Source organism: Thermobia domestica, chromosome 18 (assembly GCF_964235325.1).
Source record: "Thermobia domestica chromosome 18, izTheDome1.hap1.1, whole genome shotgun sequence".
NCBI lineage: Eukaryota > Metazoa > Arthropoda > Insecta > Zygentoma > Lepismatidae > Thermobia > Thermobia domestica.
The window spans coordinates 53,868,101-53,891,927 of record NC_137471.1 but is presented as its reverse complement, the minus strand read 5'-3'; the positions used below and the strand labels follow the sequence as shown (position 1 = coordinate 53,891,927).

General features: G+C 34.9%; 1 protein-coding gene across 1 annotated transcript; it reads left to right on the top strand.

Annotated features, from left to right (window-relative positions):
- Positions 1-5,925: 5,925 nt before the first annotated feature.
- Positions 5,926-23,588, top strand: LOC145675685 (opsin, ultraviolet-sensitive-like). The gene is made up of 7 exons (XM_081746277.1): positions 5,926-6,101; positions 9,365-9,580; positions 11,442-11,572; positions 13,559-13,731; positions 15,508-15,668; positions 18,206-18,307; positions 22,725-23,588. Exons 1-7 carry the CDS (start codon positions 5,926-5,928, stop codon positions 22,828-22,830), a joined length of 1,065 nt encoding a protein of 354 aa, XP_081602403.1. The 3' UTR covers positions 22,831-23,588.
- Positions 23,589-23,827: the final 239 nt, after the last annotated feature.

Genomic DNA, 23,827 nt, shown 5'->3' with positions numbered 1-23,827 from the left:
TTATTAATTCGGACTTATTTCGGGCTCATTTTATTTTGACAGGAGCTCGGGCCGGTCTTGGGCCTAAAGGCTTTGAGACTCGAGTAGAGCCTCACATTATAAATTCACTGACCGGGCCCGGACTAAAAATTGCGGTCCGTGCAGACCTCGACCTCTATCCACGCAGGCGTCGTGCGCACTCTATGTACAAACGGTTCAAGACGCACAATACAGACTTTCAAAATCTTCCATGTTCTCCAACTTTTAGGATTTGAGCCCATTGAGTACCTGTAAAACGCTATGGAGCACACATCTGCTTTATACAAAGAACGCCCTCTCTTCATGTCGATACCAGCGTAGGACTATCAATATACAAGGTGTCCCAAAAGTAATGGTAAAAAATGAAACCACAGGTTCCTGGCGCCCAATCAAAAAATTTTATATGACATATAGTCCGGAAATGGACATGGGTAGAGCTAGATAGTTCCGAAAGTGAGGAAAAGGAATCACACTTGCCTACTAGAATAATAATAGGAACTAGGAAATGGGTTCAAAAATACATAAAAATCATATCGGCTTGAACTGTTAACCGCATGTTACATAACTGCGCTAGAGATTCTTTATACGTCATATAGGAATTCACAGAATGTCTGTATTGTGAACAACTACAGCTACTCCCATTATCTCTGAGTATTACCACATTCCATTGACCCTGATCAGTTTAAGAATTGCCAGGGGGATGAGAGGGAAATGCCCTTTGTAGAACTGGATGTTTTCTATGAGTTTTGAATTTCCACATGTTAATTTTCTCGGATGCACAATTCACCCCCCCCTGTAAGACATCCTTTAATTTCCATACTGTCCCTGCGGTTAGTACAACCATGCTGGCAGGCTTTGCTTTGACCACCATTTTGCTTTCATCCATGTATCACAACTTCGTACTGTATTTTGTCTATCTTCATTGCACCGTTGCATTACCCGTTCCAGAAAGTCATTCCATTAATCCCCAGACGAGGTATGGGGAATCCCTTGCACACTTATGTCAAACATTTGAACATGTGTTTAATAGGACAAGCCGATATGATATTTATGTATTTTTGACCCGCTTTTCTAGTTCCGATCATTATTCCAATAGCCAAGTATGAAGTTCCTTTCCCCCACATTCGAAGCTGTCTAGCTCCGCCCTTATTCATTTCAGGACTATATGTTATATAAACTTTTGTTTACTTGTTTTGGTGCCAGGAATCTGTGGTTTCATTTTTTACCATTACTTTTGGGACACCCTGTATAATTACACCGATGTTGTACGGACTGGCTGAAGGATTGCATCCTTCATTTGGTGTATATCTTGATCCAACTGAGCGATAGTTGCGGAAACTCGACTGGCACTTAGGTATCGCTCCTCTATGTCCCACGAGTTCTCAATAGGCTTTAGGTCCTGAGACCTTGCAGTACAAGGTAGAAGGCCTATGTACACTATAGTGTGCTGAGTTACCCTAGAGGAGCGAGAACACGCGTTCTTCTGTTGGATGATAAGGTTCCGCAAATGTTCAGAAAAGATCGCCACTGAGGACTCTTCCAACACCAACAAAACGTCCTTGGTGATGAGCAGGTGTTAAAGGCAGTCGTGTGGGAGCGTAGGCTTGCCTTCGATGCGTCGGAGAGGCATGCCTGCTGTGGAAACATTCTGCCTTTTGTCGTGTTCTTCATCAATGGATTACTGACACATCACGACCTACGAGAGCTGCAATTCTGTGGAACTGAACTATACAGCAATGCTTGAAGTCACTTAACTCCTTAATTGAAATATGAGTTCACTGATGTCGCTCTTAAGTTACAAACACAGACTGTAATCTACCCATGACGAAGCTCAGTGACATCTAAATCTTACTGGAAACAAAGATGCAACCATAGCAATGGAAATATTCAGTACCCTTGAGATTGAGAAAAACACAGAAGGTGCGTAACAATACACTTCAAAATTATATTAATAAGCAAATGAATAAAATACACCATATTACATTTTTAACAAGAGTTCCGCTAGTTGATAAGTTGGAGAGGAAAAGGAAAGAGAAAGAGAGAAAATATGAACGTTGTTGGTACTGTAAGGAAATAGTTCAAAAAACTAATCCTTACTGTTAAGAAATGATACTCAAGCTTTCTAACGCACCATCAAGTTCTCTTGGTATGTGTTGCCACAAAATCAACATTTACTTCTAAAATTTCTCACTGGTTGTGACCTTTATGATACAACCGTGATTTTAAAATATTAATCTTCCATAAATTATATAACTTTTAGTTATTAACTAGTTTGAAATCTCCTTTTTCGCCCCCTCCTTTTAGGTACTAAATCAACCAATGGAATATTTTATAAAATTTTTTTACAGATTTTCTGGAATTATATATGACAGAGTTTTAATGCTATCCATTACCAAGAACAATTAATATCTTGTTATCTTGTGCAGAATGACTACAAGTTTATAGTATTATTAGTTCCGTACGCTGCAAAACACTCTATATACATATATGGATCAACGTTGATTAAATTTTAAAAAGTAGGAGAAACATATGCTATGAAATGATCGTAGTTGTAACCAGTGCCGGATTTAAATATAAACTAACAAACTATATCTTAGGGCCCACAAAAATTTACAGAAGAAACTGGATGTACATTTCCAAAATATAAGATAAAAAACAACTAAAGTAAAATTTATATTGTGTGTTTTGTGTATTCTTCTATCGTGTAAGTAATGGGGTCCCTCCTAAAGATATCACTAATTTACTCATTTCTGCACATAGGGTGCCTACGTTCTGCATGGGAACATGTAACATGCAGCTGCAGACTGCAGTGCAAACAATTTGTCATTGACAAAGAACAGTTGGACATATAAAGGACCCCATTACCTTCAATAGCTTACGGCCTCATCAAATCTAAATTCGATCCTAGTTATAACATAAGAACTGTCTGAATGAAATAACCAGTTACAATAATTATTTACGAATTATTACTTCGACTAATCCCGGCCAAAACTTTTGTGGCCGTTTGTTACATCTAAGTTTTGCAACATTCATGCTTCCTCTGTGTAAGGCCTTGTTAAAATTAGAATAGATCATATATCTAGTATTTAATTTATTTTTCGTACTCATTAGAAATAGTAATTTGATTCATGTTAAATTGATAAATAAAATCGACCTATATTTTATATTGAAAATTTTAAATTTATTCATTCTTTAGTTGAATACAGTATTAACGCAATATGAAGGAAAAGTTTTAAAAACAATGGTTTTATAATATGCAATAAAAACAATTTTTTTTCGGAGTGAACTGACAATAATAGGATAAGACTAAAAGGGTATCGGGCACGCTTGGCATTGAATACGATAAGTAATATCCTAATATACAATAAAAAAAACTCTAGCTCTTCAAGCTTTGAAGAGTGCCCAATGCTTTCAGTCTTAATCAGACCTTTTCATTTTATAACACCAAAAAATACTTTCTCCTTTTTAGCGCAATTTATAAAAGTACTTTTAAACGTTTACTTTTTTAATATAAAAAAAGTTCTATTATAAGATGCTTTCCTGTACTCCTATACTAACTAGAGCTCTAAAATTGTATGCAGATATATAAACCCAATGACAGTACAATTTTTTACATAATTTTTATTGTAGCATACACCGTGTATAATTTTACTCTAAACTTAGTAAAATTAATTACATTTAGAAACAATTCATGAGCGCCTTTTGCTTATATAACCCACAACAACACTGAGTTTGGTTGGTTGCAGACAACTTGGCGTTCTGTTGGACATAACAGTTTTGAGTACCTTTTCTTAACAAGGAGAAACAGAGATTGTATTCCATTATGCAATTAAAAATGTTGAATAAATAAATAAATAAAAACTACTACTACTACTACTACTACTACTACTACTACTACTAACAATAATAATAATAATAATAATAATAATAATAATAATAATAATAATAATAATAATAATAATAATAATAATAATAATAATAATAATATAGTGGACTCTTTGCTAATCCGGCGATTCCTTGCTAAGAGAGGTGACGAATTATTGACATCATGTGAAATTTAGTTTAACATATGCAGTATATCTAAAGTTACATACATTATCATAGAAATAATAGAATTTAACCCTTGAGGTTCTACATAGAGTGTCATTTACTATTAAACATCTCCCGAATTTTCAATTGAAGCAATGAAAATTCTCAACAGCGATATGTTTTATTATGCAACAGTTTTACAAGCATTATATCCTTACTACGCGTATCTGGTTGTTGCATATTGTAATTCTCCAGGAAGATATCTGCAACTTCGGTACCAGTATTGTGAGAAATTTTCATGCTCTCTCCATCTCCAATTTTCTCTTCTCCACCACTTTCACATTTACTTGCCTGTACAATTTTGATTATTTTCTCATTCCTTAAATTTTAGTCAACTTCACAGTTTTCCTCACTTAGACACGTAGCAACATCTTCATGAATTTCTTAACTTCCTCCTGGAAGCTTATGGAACATGTCAACGTATAATTTGACAGAAATTGACTGGCTCATCGCTGCCAGCTACTACAGGTTCTAACTCTATATCAACGGATGGCCACACTTTTCTCCAGTTCTTCATTATGGAAACGTTGTCCATGTTCTCTCTTATGCTTCTGCTGTTTGGAAAACAACATCACGAAAGTTAAATGCTTTTCACGCCTTCAGCGTAGCTTCGGTGGAATATTTTCACATTCATCCAAAAGGGAGACGAGAAATACATGTTAATAATGACATTTGATTAATTTCGAAATGCCATGTTCCATGGACTAAATCAGGGCTGTCACATTGGGCGAAAGAAAGACTGCTCGTATAACATCAGACTTTAGGGTCACGTCAGAAGGATGACTTGGGAGCACTGCCAATTAGAATGATGGTTTTCAATGAAAATTCTTTTCTTTCTTTAGTTCTTTTCTTAGAACTAGTACAAATATTTCGTGGAACCACCATGAGAGAATATTTGTTTGTCCATCCACGCTTTCTTCTGAGCACGATATTCCATTGGCAGTGTATATCGCTATGTTGAATAACCACCATGAGCGGTAGTTTATGACTCCCACTTTCGATACAACATACCACTAATGATATACGCTGTTTTTGTTTGTACCTATGAGCTTTTCTCTCGTTCTTGATAACTAATGTTTCTGAAGTAAGCATCTTGTAAAAGAAACCGGTTCCATCAGCATTGTACACAGCAGTTAAATATCTTTCCTCTATAATCTTACCAGTCTTCTTTATAAACTCTTTTTCCTCTTTCTCAGTAGCTGAGATTTTTCCCGGTGTCTGTTAGCTGCTGCATGTCATGTCATTTTTTGCTATTTGATAACCAACTTTTGCTTCTTGTAAACAAGTTGCGACTTCATGGGACAGAGACCAGATGTGGGTCCGCATTATCGAAACTCTACTGTAATAATAATAATAATAATAATAATAATAATAATAATAATAATAATAATAATAATAATAATAATAATAATAATAATAATAATAATAATAATAATAATAATAATAATAAGAAGAAGAAGAAGAAGAAGAAGAAGAACCATCTAAAAACTATGTTTTATGTTTATATGTATGTTGAATTTTTGTGTTTTTTGAGATCTGAAATCACACACTTTAATGATGTTTCATGCTCTCGTTCTAAAGTAAAATCCCTTTTTGTTGCATGGTGTGCATATTTTTTTTAAAAAATATTTTCAATGTTAGGTGCTTCATATCAATACTTTATGAAAATGATCTTTGGTTGAAACAAAACACACACAAAGAAAAAAGCCAACGTGAAATATGGGACATTCTTTATCCTAACTGCAGTGCACATTTTTCTTTCTTTACTTTTAACACGTTTGTAGCATTATATTTTTTATGGTCAATTTTCCCAGGGATATGGTACGGAGTCTTGTGTCCAATATTCCTCCAGAGGAGCGTTCGTATATTCCTGAACACTGGAATCATTTTGATGCTCCAACACCGATCATGCATTACCTTTTGGGCTTCCTCTACACTATTTTCTTCATCTGTGCCCTCACGGGGAATGGCATCGTCATCTGGATATTTTCTACGTAAGTATTCACTGCGGTATCAATTTTCATAAATTCCCATTAATTTATTTTAAATGTTACTGTACCATCCATTGTTTTAATATTTATTATCCGTTACAATGTCTATAAAAGATGCCTTATCTAGGTATGAGAAAAATGTTTGTCGCCCCTAGAAGTTGTATGGGTTCCCCTAGAATCATTAATAGGAATTTAGAAATAAATTAATTGAAAGCTCTCTTTTGTTTTGACTGGACGCACAGAGTCGTTCCGTTGTTTTGCGTTACCTTGGACTAATTGCTAAAGTAAATTACGGAGGCAATTGTGATAGAAGAGTTACATATCAGAATGAACAAATTATTTTGCGCCAGTATTTACTTTTTCATATCAATGAAACTGATATTTCACTGTGTGTGCACTTCGCGACATTAATAGTATACAGGGAACATCAGTATCTTAGTGGTAGAGCGTTCATCCCTGGTGCGAAAGGTCACTGGTTAGATTCTTGGCCATGTAAGTTTGTGATGGGTAACATCGTGTCCACTCGTTTTATCGGGTCCTTCCGTTTCTTCCCACATTCTCATTCCACCAGATATTTCCTAATCGATAACTTTCAGTTCTCATTCGTCTTTTTTTTTAGCCTAAAATGCCTAACCGTGAGATGTTAAATAAAATAATTCGTTGTAAAATGAAAGATTAATAGTATACAGCCACCAAAAATGACTTACAAAATGTTGGCTCATTATCTCGAGTCTCAAGGATGAATTAGAAGTAGTAAACCTGTTAGTTTTCCTTAAGTACTGTAGTTAACTCTTTTCTTCTATAGTATGGGCCCTTGACAACTGTCCTACTTGCTTCACTTACAGAACAGTCGTGTTAAGGCATGTGTGACTATTTTACTTTTAACCGACTTCAAGAAAAAATAAAGTTCTCATTTCGACCCATTTATACGAGGGATGATCAATAAAGAATGGTCATAAATGTATAAAACATAATTACCTGTACTAATCCGCCAAATGTTGATGGTCTTTTTCAAAATAGTCCCCATTACATGCAATACACTTGTCCCAACGTTTTTACCAGTCATCAAAGACATGCTGGAAACTATTTTTGGACAAATCCCTCAAAATCGCCTCAGCAGCTTTCACCACTGTCCCTGAAGATGAGAAATGCCGTTCCCGGAGGTGTTTCTTCAAAATTGGAAAAAGAAAGAAATTACAAGGGGCTAAATCAGGGTTATATGGAGGATGGGGTACACACGGAACGTTGATAATTGCAAGATAGTCAACAGAATATCTGTACTGTTCTGTACGCCATCTGAATCAAAATGTCAGAGCTTAGCATGCAAATATCCTCGTCACAGCCAGCTACGAAATTTAAGACAAGATCTGGAAAGAAAACAATGGATACTGTGTTTTGGGATCGTCATGGTGTTATTCACTTTGTATTTCCGGCAAAGAGTACGAGCCTTACTGCGTACATGTACTGTCAAACCATGGACAAGCTGAAAGCAGTCATATGTCAGGAACGAAAAGAGGCACTGTGAGAGGTGTAACTGCACGATAACGCATGACTATATACAGCCAAAAGGACCCGCACATATATCATGAGTTTCAACTGGGAAATTCTTAACCATCCCCATATACCCTGATTTGCCCCCTTCCTACTATCATTCGTTTGGTCCCCTACAGAAGAATCTCCGTGGGTAGCGTTTCGATACACTGGAAAAGGCGCAACAAGTTAGGGAACTTGGTTAGGGAGCCTGGACCAACATATCTTTGCAAAGGGCATGGAATTTGGTGTCACTTTGGAATGTATCTTTAGCCTACTATATTGCCTATGTCAAATGTTAGTGTGATACCATTGAAAACATGATAGAGTTTCAGATATTTATTTCCGCACGTTTTTCAGTAAATCGAAAATTCATCTTACTTTTTGGTACACCTTTGTATAATACAATACTTGTAATAATGATACAGGCTATAACTGGTAGGTTTCTTCTAAGTATCTCATCATCATCAAAGATATTCTGCTATTATTGGCAGGTCACTTGGCGCAACTGAGAATCTTCAACGGTCTGCTGCTAATCTCTTCATCTTCACGTACGATTTTGATATTGTCTATTAATTGTAGTCTTATTCATCCCCTCCCTCTATTTCCTGCCACCATACCCTCTTCGTAAGTCCCTTCCTTCTTAGCCAATGCTCCAACCAATTTATCTTCCTCTTCTTAATAATATCTAAAACTACTCTTTTCTCCCTCACCATTTCTAAGACCTAGGTACTTCCAATCGTTTTAAAAATTCAATGTCTTCATCATAACCGTGAATGGGTTTGAATTTTAACTTCCAATTGATTTGAAATGCATTTTAAATATTATTTCCGAACGCAGTAATGTCAACATCAATTAGTAAACGTGCGATCAATGCTGCTGTGAAATGAATTATAGCCCCAAAATTCTTTTAAACATCATTATTAAATGCTCCATTGGTCTGCATCCGAAGAATGTGATGTTTTGTATCAAGTGCAGTTAGGGTGATATTGCGCTTTAAGAGCTCTCGTCACACCATCAGATACTGAACTACGACATACAGGGATGTACGCAGGGGTTGGGTTCTGAGGGTCGTAACCCCTTCAAAATCCCTACTTTTCTGTAAACTTAGTCCAATTTTGGAGGTAGTTTTACAAATTTTACTATAATTTACTAATGTTGAATTTTAATTCCCTCGAAAAGCTTTGAACTTCCCGAAATACATTCCTGCATACGTCTCTGATGACATTTACTGTTTCCAGTTGGAATGTTTGAGGGTAACAATTAATACAAAGCATTCATTATATACTAATTGGGCCAATTGGAAATATGTCTTCCGTATGGACAACACCAGCCCACATATCTCTTTTTACAGTCGATAGAAATCAATACGCTTGTTGGGATCTACCTTACTGCCGTGTTCATTAGATCTCAAGTCTACCAGATTATTACTTGTTCTGGTCACTGCAAAATTCATTAATTGAGGAATGTTACAATTGTATGTAAGTCTATGAAAACCACTTGTCACAACTCATTGCGTAGGATGATCTTAACTTCTGCATGTAACCATACAAAGATAACAGGTTGTATAACAAAATGACACATATGTAATCGAACAAATTCATGTAAATGAATGTCAACACTGTATTTTAATGCACCTAACTTGTAATACAAACTTTAGTTACGATTTGTATATATTACGTACTATTTTTCTTTGATGGATTAAGTATTAATTAATTTTTTCCTGTTTTATTCAGTGCTCCATCCCTAAGAACGCCATCAAATATGCTGGTATTAAATTTGGCAATATGTGACTTCATGATGATGGCAAAAACTCCTCTTTTCATCTACAATTCCTTCCATTTGGGACCAGCAACCGGAAAATTTGGTTGTCAGATGTTTGCCTTCATTGGAGCCTTATCTGGTATTGGAGCATCGGTAACTAATGCTGCAATAGCTTACGACAGATACAGGTGAGAATTTAAAATAACATGTGTTCCGTACTCTCTTATTAAGTAATTATTTTACTTCTTCCTATTTCGAAAATAATGAAGTTCAGAGACTGAACAACAAGGATAACCCACATTGGATAACCTGTTTGTGGAATATTCTTTGGATATCCTAGAAGTCCCATACTTTTCCCGGGATACGCTCACAATGGAAATATCCACAGGATTTCCCTTAAATTTCAATGGAATGCGCCTATCACAGTAGATATTTTAAGGATAATGGACATATCCACTGACTTTCCCTTTAATTTCAATGGAATGTTCTTTTCACAGTTGAAACTTTCAGGATAATGGAACAATTCATGGGATTTCTCTTAGATTCCAATGGGATGTGTCTGTCTAGTAGAAACTTTAAAGATAACGGAACTATTCACGGGATTTCTCTTAGATTTCAGTGGGATGTGTCAGTCATAGTAGAAACTTTAAAGATAAATGAACTATCCTCGGAAATTTCTCCTAGATTTCAATGGGATGTGTCTGTCATAGTAAAAACTTTAAGGATAATGGAACTGTCCTCGGGATTTCTCCTAGATTTCAATGGGATGTATGTCACAGTAGAAACTTCAAGGATAATGGAACTATCCTTGAGATTTCTCCTAGATTTCAATGGGATGTGTCTGTTACTGTAGATACTTTAAGGATAATGTAAATTTCCATTGGGTTTCCCTTGGATCTCGATGGAATGTACCTTACACGGGACAATTTGGACTTCCTGTAATTATGCGTAAAGAGCCTAGAAATATTGCAGGAATTCCTGTTTCGGGACGTCTTCTTTTTATATAGAATTACCACTGTAGTACTGTTGCTCACAACACTAGATTTAGGGTTGTCTCGTCGCGAGAGATGCTGTGAAATTGCTGTCTCGTCTCAAACATTTCTATTCGTATTAGAACTCATTCTCGTTTCGAGAACAACACTACACGGGAAGTTCTCTGGCAATATGACATGACACATCCCGTAGATGTCCTAGTATCCCGGAAGAAACTCCTTTGGATGTCCAGAGCACGCCTCTGTGCTATGTGGGAGAATCTTCACCACTAAACTTGCATTTTAGCTTCAGTGTTACTTTTTTAAGAAGTTTTTTTCTTTATCAAAACTGCTTTATATATTTACCGTACCTTGTCTCTCCATCCGTCCTGGAACTAAAAATCTTAAGAATACTTGATAGAACACCCTCAATTTCGGTCAGAGTGTACAGAGTCAAAATTAGAAACTGAGTTTGTTGATGGAGGTGATGTTCAATTCAAAAGTAGAAAAATTAACCATTTCCGGTTTTCCCGTTGATTGCTACAGAGAAAAAACGATGATAGATAGCGAGAAGCGATTTCCTGCAATCGATTAAGCGTCTCAATAATACATTTTATCTTCATCCTTAACTCTTTACGAAAACCGGAAGTGATAGAAATCCACTACAGCTTCCAGTTTCAATATTGATCTACATAGAGCCAAAACGGCCGGAGATAGTGAGTTTTTTTTTAAATCAATTTAGTGTTCTAAGAATAAGTATTATCCTCTTGCTGACACTGTAATGAAAATCTTATAAGAATATACTTCAGTATCACTTCATCAGTGGTTATCCTACGTATCAATTTTTCAAGTTCACAAAAAATATTTTTCCCAAATTACGCATGAGGATTTACACTCACCCATGTCATTTTGTTCAGTCTATGTTAATGAGATATATTGATTGGTAATATGATTTATGTTTGCATTTTTCTTTTCATTTCCCAGCAACGATTGTCGAACCAATGAAATCTAATGCAATCGTCGTTTCATTATAATCATTTTAACTCTAATTTTTTGTTGTTTTTTTCTAATTCTTTAGGACAATTGTAAGGCCTTTCGCGGGGAAGATGTCAAAGCTTCATGCAATGATTCTACTGATGATTCTCTGGTTGTATGTGTTGCCATGGGCTCTCTTCCCACTTCTAGAAGTTTGGAGTCGTTACGTTCCAGGTACTGGTACTAACTCTACCATCCAGCTCATGGTGTGATAGCCAACTACCATCGTTGACCCTGCGTTGTAATTGGTTGCTTTGCCGTGCATTTGCCAACCAACTCAATTGTTAACGTAAGGCTTACGAAACAAGTAAAATCGCGATTGATAGTGGGAGGTCTAAACGGTTGGGTAAATGCCAGCAAATTGTTACTTGGCCAACATACACTTTACACAATGTTGGGCCAACTTTATTTATTTATTTATTTATTTTATTTTTCTAATTACCTACTCGCAACCACACCGACTATCAGTCAAGTATGGTGCTACGGAAATAACTAAAATTATACACTGAGAAACGGAAAATCAGGAAATTTTAAAATTGTTGAAATTCAATGCGAATAAAAATAACTTTGCTTTGGTTTTGCACTTGCTTTGATTTTGCAGTAAGAGGTACATTAGTCACAACATTTGGTAAAGATATAGTAATATACATATAAAAGTGTATGCAACTGTATAATAGATTTTCATTCTGTATAAATATAGGGACACTCTTTTGCTTATCGTACATACAGAGTACGCCAGAAAAATGTATACACTCTTTGTGAGACACAACAGAACTTGTAAAAATGTTATTGTATTTTAAGCTCCATCTTTAAATGTTGGGATCTTCCTTTTCCCCACTGCTAGAATCATTCTGTCGGTGCCCTCCTCTGAATTCGAGGATATTCTTTCTCTCTCTTATAATAATTATGTCTATTCGTATTAGTGGCACGAGACGCCGGGTCTTGTTCTGGTATCTCACAGCCAGTCTGACCTCGTAACTCGGAGAGATCCGGGGACCCAGACAGACCTGGTGACCCGTATACTGTAGATCTGATGACCCGGAAGCAGCTGAAATATCAACTCTATAGCATTACTGAAGAATTTTATAGTGGATTGTCCATTGCTCGAGCTCTAATATTCACGTGTTTGGTTCCCAGTCTGACATTTCTTAATGAAGTAACCATGACTTTACTATTTCAATTATAATTTCATGTTTATTCGTCTTCCCATACTGAATAAATAATGCAGTGGTTTTGAACATAGACTACATCGTTTCGAACTCAGCAACATCTCTCATATTCTACGTGACAAGTTTTATAGTGTCACTCGATTAAACTTTGACGATCCCTCGTAAAAAGAACATGTAGCTTTTCATTTTGGTGATCCTCATGTGTTTATACTCTGATAGCTCTTGCAGTTATCTTTCAGTGCAATGTTTTTGACACACAGAAGCATACAGAAGAGAAAGAAATATATCTATTTAGTGAGAAAAGAGAATGGGGAGAGTCATGCTTGTTACAATTACGTATATTCGTGTCTTTACACACTCTTCATGTACGTATATGACGATGTTTCATCGTCTCCGGGTGACGGAGGTACCCAGATCACCGAGTTTGGTGAGTCACGGGTCTGACTGTTTCCGGGTCAATGACACACGTACACAACAAGAAAGAAAAATAATACATATAGTGAGAAAAAAAGAGATAGATATACCATAAAATCATGCTCGTTAAAATAACATTAGCAGACTCATACTTGAGTCTCGTACTCTTCTTATATATACCTAGGTATTACGTTCTTTCATTGTCTCTGGATTACACCAAATCGATTTGGATCATGGGTCTCATTGCTTCCAGGTCTCAGGGCAGGAAGTTCATGAACCGTTGTATCATATTTTGTTCGAATATTGGATTATGTGAATTTTAATGGGACTAGTTCGAACACGATCTCAGTGGTGGTGGGTGTAACATCAGCTTATACATTATTATTTAACGCATATTAGCTTAATATTGGCATCAAAATTGTGTTCTGCATGTATTTATGACTAACACTGCAAAGAAATTATTAATTTTAATAAACATGTGATTTTTCTGTTTCTTTTATTATTATTATTATTATTATTATTATTATTATTATTATTATTATTATTATTATTATTATTATTATTATTATTATTTCAGAGGGCTTTTTAACCAGTTGCACATTCGATTACCTGACAGACACCAGCGAAACAAAAGCTTTCGTCGTCTGCATCTTTGTTTGCTCCTACGTGTTGCCCCTGAGCCTCGTAGCATACTTCTACACGCAGATTGTCAAACATGTCGTAGCTCACGAGAAACAGCTACGAGAACAGGTAAATACTAGGAGTTTTGCAGAATAGTTTTGTACACGGATTATAATAATAGATATCACCATGTGGATCGATATCCACAAATATGAATTTTTTCAGCAAACTTCGAAATGAAAGTAACTTGTTAAGTATTAGGTTATGTATATTAAATAGGAAACACTACAAAACTGAAACGTCAGTATGTTTATAAACAATAGTGTTATTTCAGAGTTTTCCAGGAGAGGGCAAGGTTGTCCACCTACATGAGAGTTTTAGGTTGTTTTCTTCTTCTTCTTCTTCTTTTTCTAATATATTAGTATACAATTTATCAAATAGTATGTTTCTCAAACTCAAAGGGAGCAATTCCCCCTTGTCCTTCCCAATTTAAGCATCTGTTTATAAGAAGTGTCCATCACTGTCGCTTATACGCTGCCAGTACTTTGCAAGCATCTTGATACCCTGAAAGAGGACATGCGCAACCCCATCATCACTGATGTGTTGAACAGCAACTCATCAAAGTAAACGTTGCGTGTGGCCTGTTTCAGGCTGTTAAAGTGGTTCCGCAGCGCTAGCAGCGTGTTATCGACAGCGATGAACACTAATTACGTATAAACATACTGACATTTCAGTTTTGTATCATTTCTAATATTGAAATGAATTCTTACGCATGTTTGACTGGGATAACGTAATACTTACCTATAGCCACAAATATAAGCCACACCCCAAACTTAATATAAGAAAAAATAAAAATATCACGATGTGAGAAACATGAAATAAAATATTTAATTAATGTCCCACATTCAAATGTGCCCAATTTGGGCTAACCACACTCAAACTCAGTAACTATAAAGGTAAATCTATCTTTTATATGTATGGACTCCTTGTGTGAAAAGCATTAAATTTAAATGAAAAAGTAAATAATGCGATAGGGATAATAGGACTTGGAATTTCTTAATCTATTAATTTGCCCTGGGTGCAATAGTGATCTATTCAACAATAATTTAAAAAATGAGAAAAATAGGCTTAAGATTGTTCATTTACTTCTGAAAATTATTTTACACAGCGTATCCTATATTTGGCAACTAGTACAACAAAATTATCAACTTCTATATTGCACTGAAGTTTTGCACTAAAAGTTGGGGTTTATTGTGCAATTTGTCTTTTTAATTATGTTGGGGCCTAGTGATTGGATGTTGGTTAAACTATTACACCACCCAGGTCCACAATTATTTTAATATATAATAAGCAGGAAATGCTGTAAAACCAAAGTGTTCCGTTAACCACTGAAATCGAGGTGAAATTTAATTTACAGCCGCAGACCTCAGTCCAAGCTTCACCTACAAGTATTTGTTTAGAGGCGTTTAAAGTTTTTGATAATTTAATCTTGATACTATATATAAGTATCTCCAAGTAATTTTCATCACTGTCAAATTAATTGTTACCAACGTTTCGAAATCTTGTTGAACACCCTGAAAGAGGCCACACAAAATCTTATCATTATTGATGCTTTGAACAGTAGCTATCAGCTTACCAAAGATAGCGTTGTGCATGGTCTCTTTCAGGGTGTCAGCATCCCTCTGGAACAATGGTAGCGTGTCATAGAAGTGATGAACTTTACTTATTAACATACTTACATTTGAGTTTTGTAGCATTTCCTTTTGATTATGTATATTGAAATAAATTCTTACGCATGTTTAACTAGGATAACCAAATAGATTAAGAAAATTACATGCTAATTTATTATCAATCTTATGACGCAAATATCTTCTCTGAATACCTTAAAATGTCTTTCTCTTTTAGGCTAAGAAGATGAATGTCCAATCTTTGCGAAGTAATGTAGACCAAAATCAAGTGTCCGCTGAAATCAGAATAGCCAAGGTAGCTGTTACCCTTTGCTTTCTGTTTATTCTGTCATGGACACCATATGCTGTGATGGCATTCATTGGAGCCTTTGGTGACAGGTAAGTAAGAGCACATCAAAAATCATTGTGAATTACCAAGTGCAATGAAATATGTGATAACTTATTTGTATATTCCATACCCAGACGTTCTAAGTTACAAGTGGTATGTTCGTAAATAGTATGTGTTTCCCCGTTAGGAAAGACAAATAACATTCTATTAGTTAGCATTTATTTTGTTTCTTACATAGCACACAAATAAATAACGAATTCTTCCATTTAAAAAAACTGTAAATTATTATTGACAACGAATGACATGCTTTTTAGTTTTTTAAAAATATATATATTTTTTTTTAATTTTCTGGAAACCTACACATAATAAAAAAGATTCGTCAAGTTTGTTACCTTGTTTACTTTGATGTGATCTAGCTACTTATATATGTCTTATATTAGACAATATTTTACTTAAATATTACTTAAGAATTAGTATTAATTTTATTAAAGAATTATAATAATTTAATATACAAAGATAAATGCATCTTGATTTCAGATTCGGTTTTCTGGTGAAATTCTAGCCTATGGTCATGTATCACATGACCCACGTAGCGTTTGTAATAAAAAAGTTAAATCCAAGATGGCGGCACCAAGATGGCTGTCGTCCGCGTAATCTACGCCAGGAAGTGTCCCCCTAACCATCAAATTCGCTGAAAGTACATCCATTTGGATTTTAATAGGGGTGGTAAGGGACTTTTGAGACACCCTGTATATGTCATTGATCGTACAATGTACTGCCTTATTCCCATTGTCATAATGAAGAGTTAATTGAGAGTATACTTCAGTATTCGTTTTCACCTCAATAACTGGCATACTTCTTGTACAGCATCATTTTTTGTGTTTACAAGGTAATTGTTTTTTTCTCCATTTTCTAGATAACTAAACATAAGTTTTCACACTCATAAATTTCATTTTGTTCAGCTAGATTGGTATATGTCTCATACTTGGACGTTTTTCGTTAAATGTTATTAATATTGTGGAATTTTTACAAAAAAAATTAAAAAAAAAAAAACAGTTGACATATATCACTTCGGATAAATATAGATAAGTGACTTGATGTTGAGTTTTCTCTTGCTACCATCCATAATAAGCATGCATCCATGCAATATCTCTTCTAGGTCTACGTCTTCAATGTTTTTTTTTTTTTTTCGAACATAGACAAACGTTTGTTCGTACATTGACCTGTACTCATAATCAAACTGCAAGGAAATACCTTCAGAAGATAGTCTATTTCGTTTGGTGTTTTTTTGAGTTGGGTGTAACTAATTTGTAGGGCAATTCTTTGTGTGTCTTGGCGTGAAAGATGTATGCAGCGTGAACCGATATATTTAAAATGGGAAACTTGGGTATAGCGTTTTTGACCTTCGGCTGGAACTTTCAAGCCCTCAATAAATGCTTTGTATATAGACAGAATACACTTGTTCCGCGTAACCTTCTTCATAAAAAGTGTCTTTAGCTCCAAAGAAACACCTGAACTTTTAGTTTATGTATGGCTAAATGATAATTTTGTTCTCCTAAGTCCAACTACTATATATTCAGAACAGTTCTTGCAAATACTATTAAATTTTCACTAAAACATTTTTCTCACAGAACATTATTCTAAATAACTCCACAAACAATTCGTTTCAATTAGAAAACCCATTGCATACACCGATTTGTCCTTTTTCTTTCTTATCTAGAGGTCGGTTATTCTTTATTATTGAATTCCTCCTATTTTTCTTCAGATTGCAGTGATTAAATACTTTTTCGTGTTACGTATAATGGGGAAAGAAAGGTGGAACGTGCTGTTGTTTCTACAATAAAATTAAAATATTGAAAAAAAAATCCCAACTTTCTGAGGCCAAAAAAAGACGTGGAAAAAACTCTTTTTTTTTTTTTTAAAGCCAGGTTTTCCGAGCCCTCGTAACACTAATCTAAATACTATTTTGTTTATATTTTCCTTCGTTTTAATTAAACAGGCTGTTCTTAAGCATTGTGTTTGGTTTCTGGAGAATTTCAAGTTATATTAGGGCATCTCAGTATGACGTAGTCTTGGTATTCGCAGTCCACTATGCGTCTGAACAAAACCGTAGTCATTTGATATATGTTCGCTCTTACTCTTTAGTGGCATAATTATCTTAATCTGTTAGGGATGTATGTATCATGTGTATACTTCCGCATTGTATAATTCAATGGCGGCTCTTTAAGAGAAGCTACAATCGGTAAAAATTAATTGTCTATCGCTAATAGCTAAGGAAAGAAAGTCTCTCTAATATTCTAATGCCTCTATACAGAAATTAGGACATTAGGAGAGTTTTTTTTCATCCAGATTGTAGCATGTTATTTTATTTTTTCCCAATGTGATTTCTCTCAAGATCCGCCACTGTTTCAACTTGAGCTCGCTGTTTATATCAGAAATTTAAAACTTTCGAAAAAAGATACTTGCACATAAATGTATAACGAAAAACTTAGATGTAAATACCATAGTAAATGTTTTAGATTAGGAAATCACCAGAAGTATCTCTGATACTAATTATATATATATATTGTTACTAATTTATCAACAGATGGCTCCTTACGCCTTCAGTCACTATGATACCGGCCTTGACATGCAAAGCTGTGGCTTGTTTGGACCCATTGGTTTACGCCATTAACCATCCTCGATACAGGTAAAATTATTGGTTATAACGTTTACTTAGTTGAAAAAAAAACTTAATTTCGTCGATTCTGTCCTATACGGTAAAACATCGTTTCTCAAGCTATGGTTGTTCTCGAGGTATGACTTTGTAGTACCCTTGGATTGAACATTAGTCAAAAAAGAAAGAAGAAAAGGGAAATAACATATCATTGACTACAGTTGAGAATCTCAAACAGTTATGGATGATATAAATAGGGTAGATTACGTATACAATATACGTATTACGTATATTACACTCACACACACAAATAAATAAATAAATAAATAAATAAATAAATAAATAAATAAATAAATAAATAAATAAAAAGTTCTTTGCACCGGATCCCAGGTTATGAATTCGATGTATTCTGTTACACAGAATCCAAATTTCGAAATTCCAGGAAAATCGATCGTGTCCATCTTTGGTTATGGGCAAACAACTTGAGCGAATTGAAATGAGATGGATACACATAATACAGCTATGCGAGAAAAATATGTCCAGCGGACTCCATTGGATGTATTCGATGTATTTTCTTGTACGGAATCCAAAGTGCAAAACCCCAGTACAATTGACCGTGTCAATTTCTTTTTATGGACGATAAACTTGAGCGATTTTAGATAGGGAAGACAGGTGTAATATAGTTAGCTGCAGTGATGATTTCAGAACATTTCCCCCCCGGGGGGGGGGATATTAATACACAAAGAGGGAAAGAAAAGTACAGCCATAAATGTCCTACAGCAGTTCCCGCTATAATTCTACCTTGAAGAAGGGGCATAAATATTTAAGGATTCTGTAAAGGCCGACAGAAATTGTGAAACACTATTAAAATAATTTACAGGTAAAGTTTATTAATAGAGAGCAAATTTTTAAATTTTAGAAAGTTGGGTTGTCGATATTCCTATATATTTGAACTAACAATTTACTGGCACAAGCACACACACACACACAAATACTTGTAACCTACACTGAGCATAAACGAGGCTATGACGTAAGGAAATTTCGATAATATATAAAGAACTTATACATTATTCTGATCATTCGTGCAGCGTTTAATTGTGTCTCATAGAAGCAGAGAAATCTGCACAAGTTACAAACTTGCATATATTATAAATATCATAATATATTAATAACACGAGTATATAATATTTAAATACATTATCCTTAAACTTAAAAAGTTCTTAACGCTGTTCTTAAACTTCAAATTTCAATATTTCCACTTTCTTTCTAACTGACATTAACGCAATTTGAGGTAATAAATGGCTATCAATATGAAAAAGGTATCAACTGAAAAATCTACAGCATTAAAAATGTTAAATTACCGTGAAAGGCAAGTGTCGAGCTAGACTTATTTAACTGATAAAACGTACGCACAAATTCTGTAAATGATTTATTGTGTATTGTGTTAAGAAAAAGTTTTGTTGAGTTTTCCAATCACAAACTCATTTCAAATCATTAAAAAAAATGTAACAAATTAGAGCAGTCACATTTTTATAATTATATCAGTCGAATGCGTCTGGGTTTCTTCATAGCGTACCTGTTGATAACCTCGTAAACAAAATCTTCTGTAGGCTTAATGTCTCCTTCGATCGATACTTTTAAACATGACTGAAGAATATCTTGACCGATACGATTTCGTAATTTTGTCATGATTCTGCTCATAGCACTGAATAACTTATCTACAGTTAGCAGTAGAAACAGGGATACACAACACGCACTCAGACAGAGGTTTAAGAACCTCGTAACCAATACCAGCTTTTAAAATAAAAGAAGCAATATTTGTTCCAGAATCTTCAAGTTTGCTGCCTGCAACATATTAAAAAAAATACATTCGCAACGACAACATCGACATCATTAGTTCCAAATATAGTTCTTTACATTCATTCTCACTGAGCTGTAAAAATGTATCAAAGTTTTGAAAATATGCACTTAGTAGAATCAATTTCATGGTCTTATCATTGAATCTTTCCTGCATTTCATTAACGACACTTTCCACAAGTTGTTTTCATAATTATAAGGAGAAGCCTGAAGCACCTGGGGGGAATTTTGTAGCTCCGGGGTGAAAAATCCCCCCCGGGCACCCCCTGAAATCATCACTGGTTAGCTGCATAAAAAGCATGGCTGTAAAAGCATTTGCAGTTGCAAAAGTACAGCAGCTCTTTAAAAAAAAAAAAAAAAAAAAAAGTTCTTTTCAGCAGACCCCAGGATATGGATTCGATATATTTTGTTACACAGAATCCAAATTTCGAATCACCAAGACGATTGACCGTGTGTCAGTTTTTTGTTATGGGCGAAAAACTTGAACGATTTTGGATAGGGAAGATACATGTAATACAGCTATGTAAGAAAATGAAAGTTTTGTTCAGCGGATCCCAAGGTGTGGATTCGATGTATTTTGTTACATAGAATGCAAATTACGATACCCTAGGACGATTGACCGTGTTCTCGTTCAGTGTACAGAACTTTTGTGTGTGTGCGTATGGCTGTATTATTATAAAATACTTTTAATAGCTGTTAATTATATATTGTTACTCTCTGAAGAATTCTAAATACTAGTGTCAACTGAAAATCGAACACTTGATTATAAGTTCTTAGTCTATCTACATCTTAGGTAGATTTCTCACAAAATATTGCGAGGTAGAGATAAAATAAAATGTAAAGAATAGGAAATTCATAATTGAGTGATAAAGGGATTTTTAATTTCATTAGTTGTTCTCACAACGTGTGTAAAGGCTGTGCTTGAAATACAAAGCAAGGAATCTGAAATTGTGGGAAAAGGTTGTTAATATAAAAAGGCGCTTAGATTGAGTTCCTTGTGGAACCTCGAAGGCTCCATCTCTTCTCGACTTACGTAACCTATAGATGAATGGCAAATCTAGAGCTGAAGTATAGACTGAATGTAAGTGGTTCTTTCATACAAAATATGGAATGTAATCCGCATACCTTTCACATTCGCTTGTCTAGAATTTCCACGTGTATGTTTGGTAAAACAAACTTAAGTTTTAGACTTGTCTTAGTATACTGGATTAGATTTTGGAAACAATCTTGAATTAATTCATTCAATTCAGACAGTTAGTATTTTGTACTGAAGCCAATATTGAATTGTCTACTAAATTTACAAAATTTAAATATTTATAATAATTTCATTTTTTTTGTATAATAACACTGTAAAATTGAGGGAATTTTAATTCTTACTAGCTAAAAAATGTCTGATATATAATATTTTTTTTTCTTTTTTAGTATAAATTTGCTTTTAAAGGGGCCAGAATTTGGGTGATTCATAAACATTGTCATTTATAAGTAACTCTTGAAAAAATTATTTGTAACTCTGTGCTAAAGGGAGATTTAGTGGGAATAGGGGAACGAGAGAATTCTGAGAAAACCCACGGGCATGATGAAGTAAGGTTGGTCTGGATGTTGATTCTGCCCAACTCATGGTCAATTCCCTCTGTACTTGTCTTTTTCTTCTTGTCTGAAATTAAAACTGCAAGTGAACGTTTTGAATTATCTAGACTTGCCATAAACAAAGCAAAGCAAGGGAATCTAGAGACCATGCCAGTTCCCATGGATAGATTCTAACACATGTTAAAGGATTACCTGAAACGTTAGATCTATTGGCTTCCGCGGATATACTGCTAGGATAGAATTCAAAGGACATTTCAATCTAATGTCAAACTGTAACATAGAGGAAAGCAACGTTCTAGAGAGTCCTAACCAGCCTTGGCCCCCCATCTAGTTACGTTTTTGGCTTAACCAAGTATATGTAAGTCAACTCGATACATGTGTTAGTTTGACTAGTTGAGCCATTGAGTTTAACATTCCTCTTCAGCAGCAGGGCTTTTTGAGATTGCAGCCTTCCAAAGGCAAAATACCATTTCTGCAGATTTGTCCGAAATTGGCTTATTAACAGCAGGCAAATACGAATGGGAGACGTTAATTGACAAAAGAAGAAAACCGTATATATCATATTGACAACATTATCACAGCCATAAGTCTCACCGAATCCATTAGGTTTCGGCTTGTATCTAAACAGAAAATTGGTATTTTCTCAAAACCAGTTTTCCAGTAGATATAGTCTCTTGTCTTTGGACAACAGATGCTACTACTTAAAATGAGATATGAATTACTTGGGGTTTCAATCAAGGCTTAATATTACGTGGGAAATGGAACCCACAACCGTGCGCTTAAAAAGGAAGGCCCCCACGTGGCCACGTAGAGCACAGTTCGTACTCTTTCTAACTTTTCTGAAGGATAAGGAATTTAGTATACACTCCATGTTGAAAATTTTCAATATTGCTGTCCCGTTTTGTTATTTGTTCATGATTTTTAAGTTTACCAACATACTCTTTATACGTATATGTTTAAGACTGTGTGTGTTGAATGTGAGTACAATTTCTATTCTTCTTTGCAGGTTAGAGCTACAAAAGAAGATGCCTTGGTTCTGCATAAATGAGCCAGAGCCTATTTCCGATACAGCGTCCGAGCGCACCACTGTTACTGAGGCTGCGTCAGGATAAAGTATTATTTCTGCTTCTGGACAGTCAATAGAACATTCGAGCCGAAGTGTTATAAAATGTAGTACATTTTAGTATAGACTTCAAGATTCAGTACCCTAAACCTAAAAAAAATAATACCTACAAATAACGCAATTTTCCCACAAGTGGACATATAATTACGTTATTGGCATTTTCGTTATCAACAAATTGGGAATTTCTATGAACGTCTTGCTTCCAATGATAAAATGTTTTTTCTTCCTTATTGGCTCTTTCTGCGACAAATCAAACATATGGTGAAATTTTGCGGTTGATTTTCCTCTAGGTTTGCGGTAATCTAGCCTCTCACCACACATCCCAAGGATTACAGTCAAAGTTCCTGTAAATAGTTACCACGATTTCATCTAACTTACACTAGAAGAAGTGCTGTCTTATCCCAGGTAAATATTTATCTATCTACTTCATTCACACTGTTTTGTCTTAGGCTATCATTGCTGACAATAATCTACCGTATAAGCAGTGCAACATTAAATTTCACTGTGATGTTTCTTTCCCATTCGCCACTAAAAGCATATTCACATAAAAATATTGACAATTGGCTGAATGTATAGAAATGTAACAAGCTCAGAAAACGTAACTTATTTTGAGGAAAAGTTACCTGTAATGTAAACAGTTTTATAGTATTGACTTACATGTAATAATTTCTTAACGATATTGAGTGTCCATAGATACATCTACATACTTATCATTTGTTGAAATGTATCATTTGGTACAAATGTATTTTTTAAAAAAAACATTGGACACTACATATTTTATTTGATAGTCTTTGTACTCCCTTTTCTGAAAACGATAACTAGTTTCTTTGTTTGATTAATTACAAAGAAAAATTCTTACTTCAGAGTAGAGAAAGTTTAAAATCAAGATTTGTGTTAAGTTTGCCTTCGACTTGATTGTCCAAATTGCTTCGCCAATTAAACATTACGTTTAGGTAGAGCTCCTCCGTGGCTAAGCGGTTAGCGTA

Coding starts and splice junctions, on each gene's coding strand:
- LOC145675685 (XM_081746277.1), top strand. CDS start 5,926: ATGGTACGGAGTCTTGTGTCCAATATTCCTCCAGAGGAGCGTTCGTAT. Junction 6,102..9,364: donor GTCATCTGGATATTTTCTAC/GTAAGTATTCAC, acceptor TGTTTTATTCAG/TGCTCCATCCCTAAGAACGC. Junction 18,308..22,724: donor ATTAACCATCCTCGATACAG/GTAAAATTATTG, acceptor TCTTCTTTGCAG/GTTAGAGCTACAAAAGAAGA.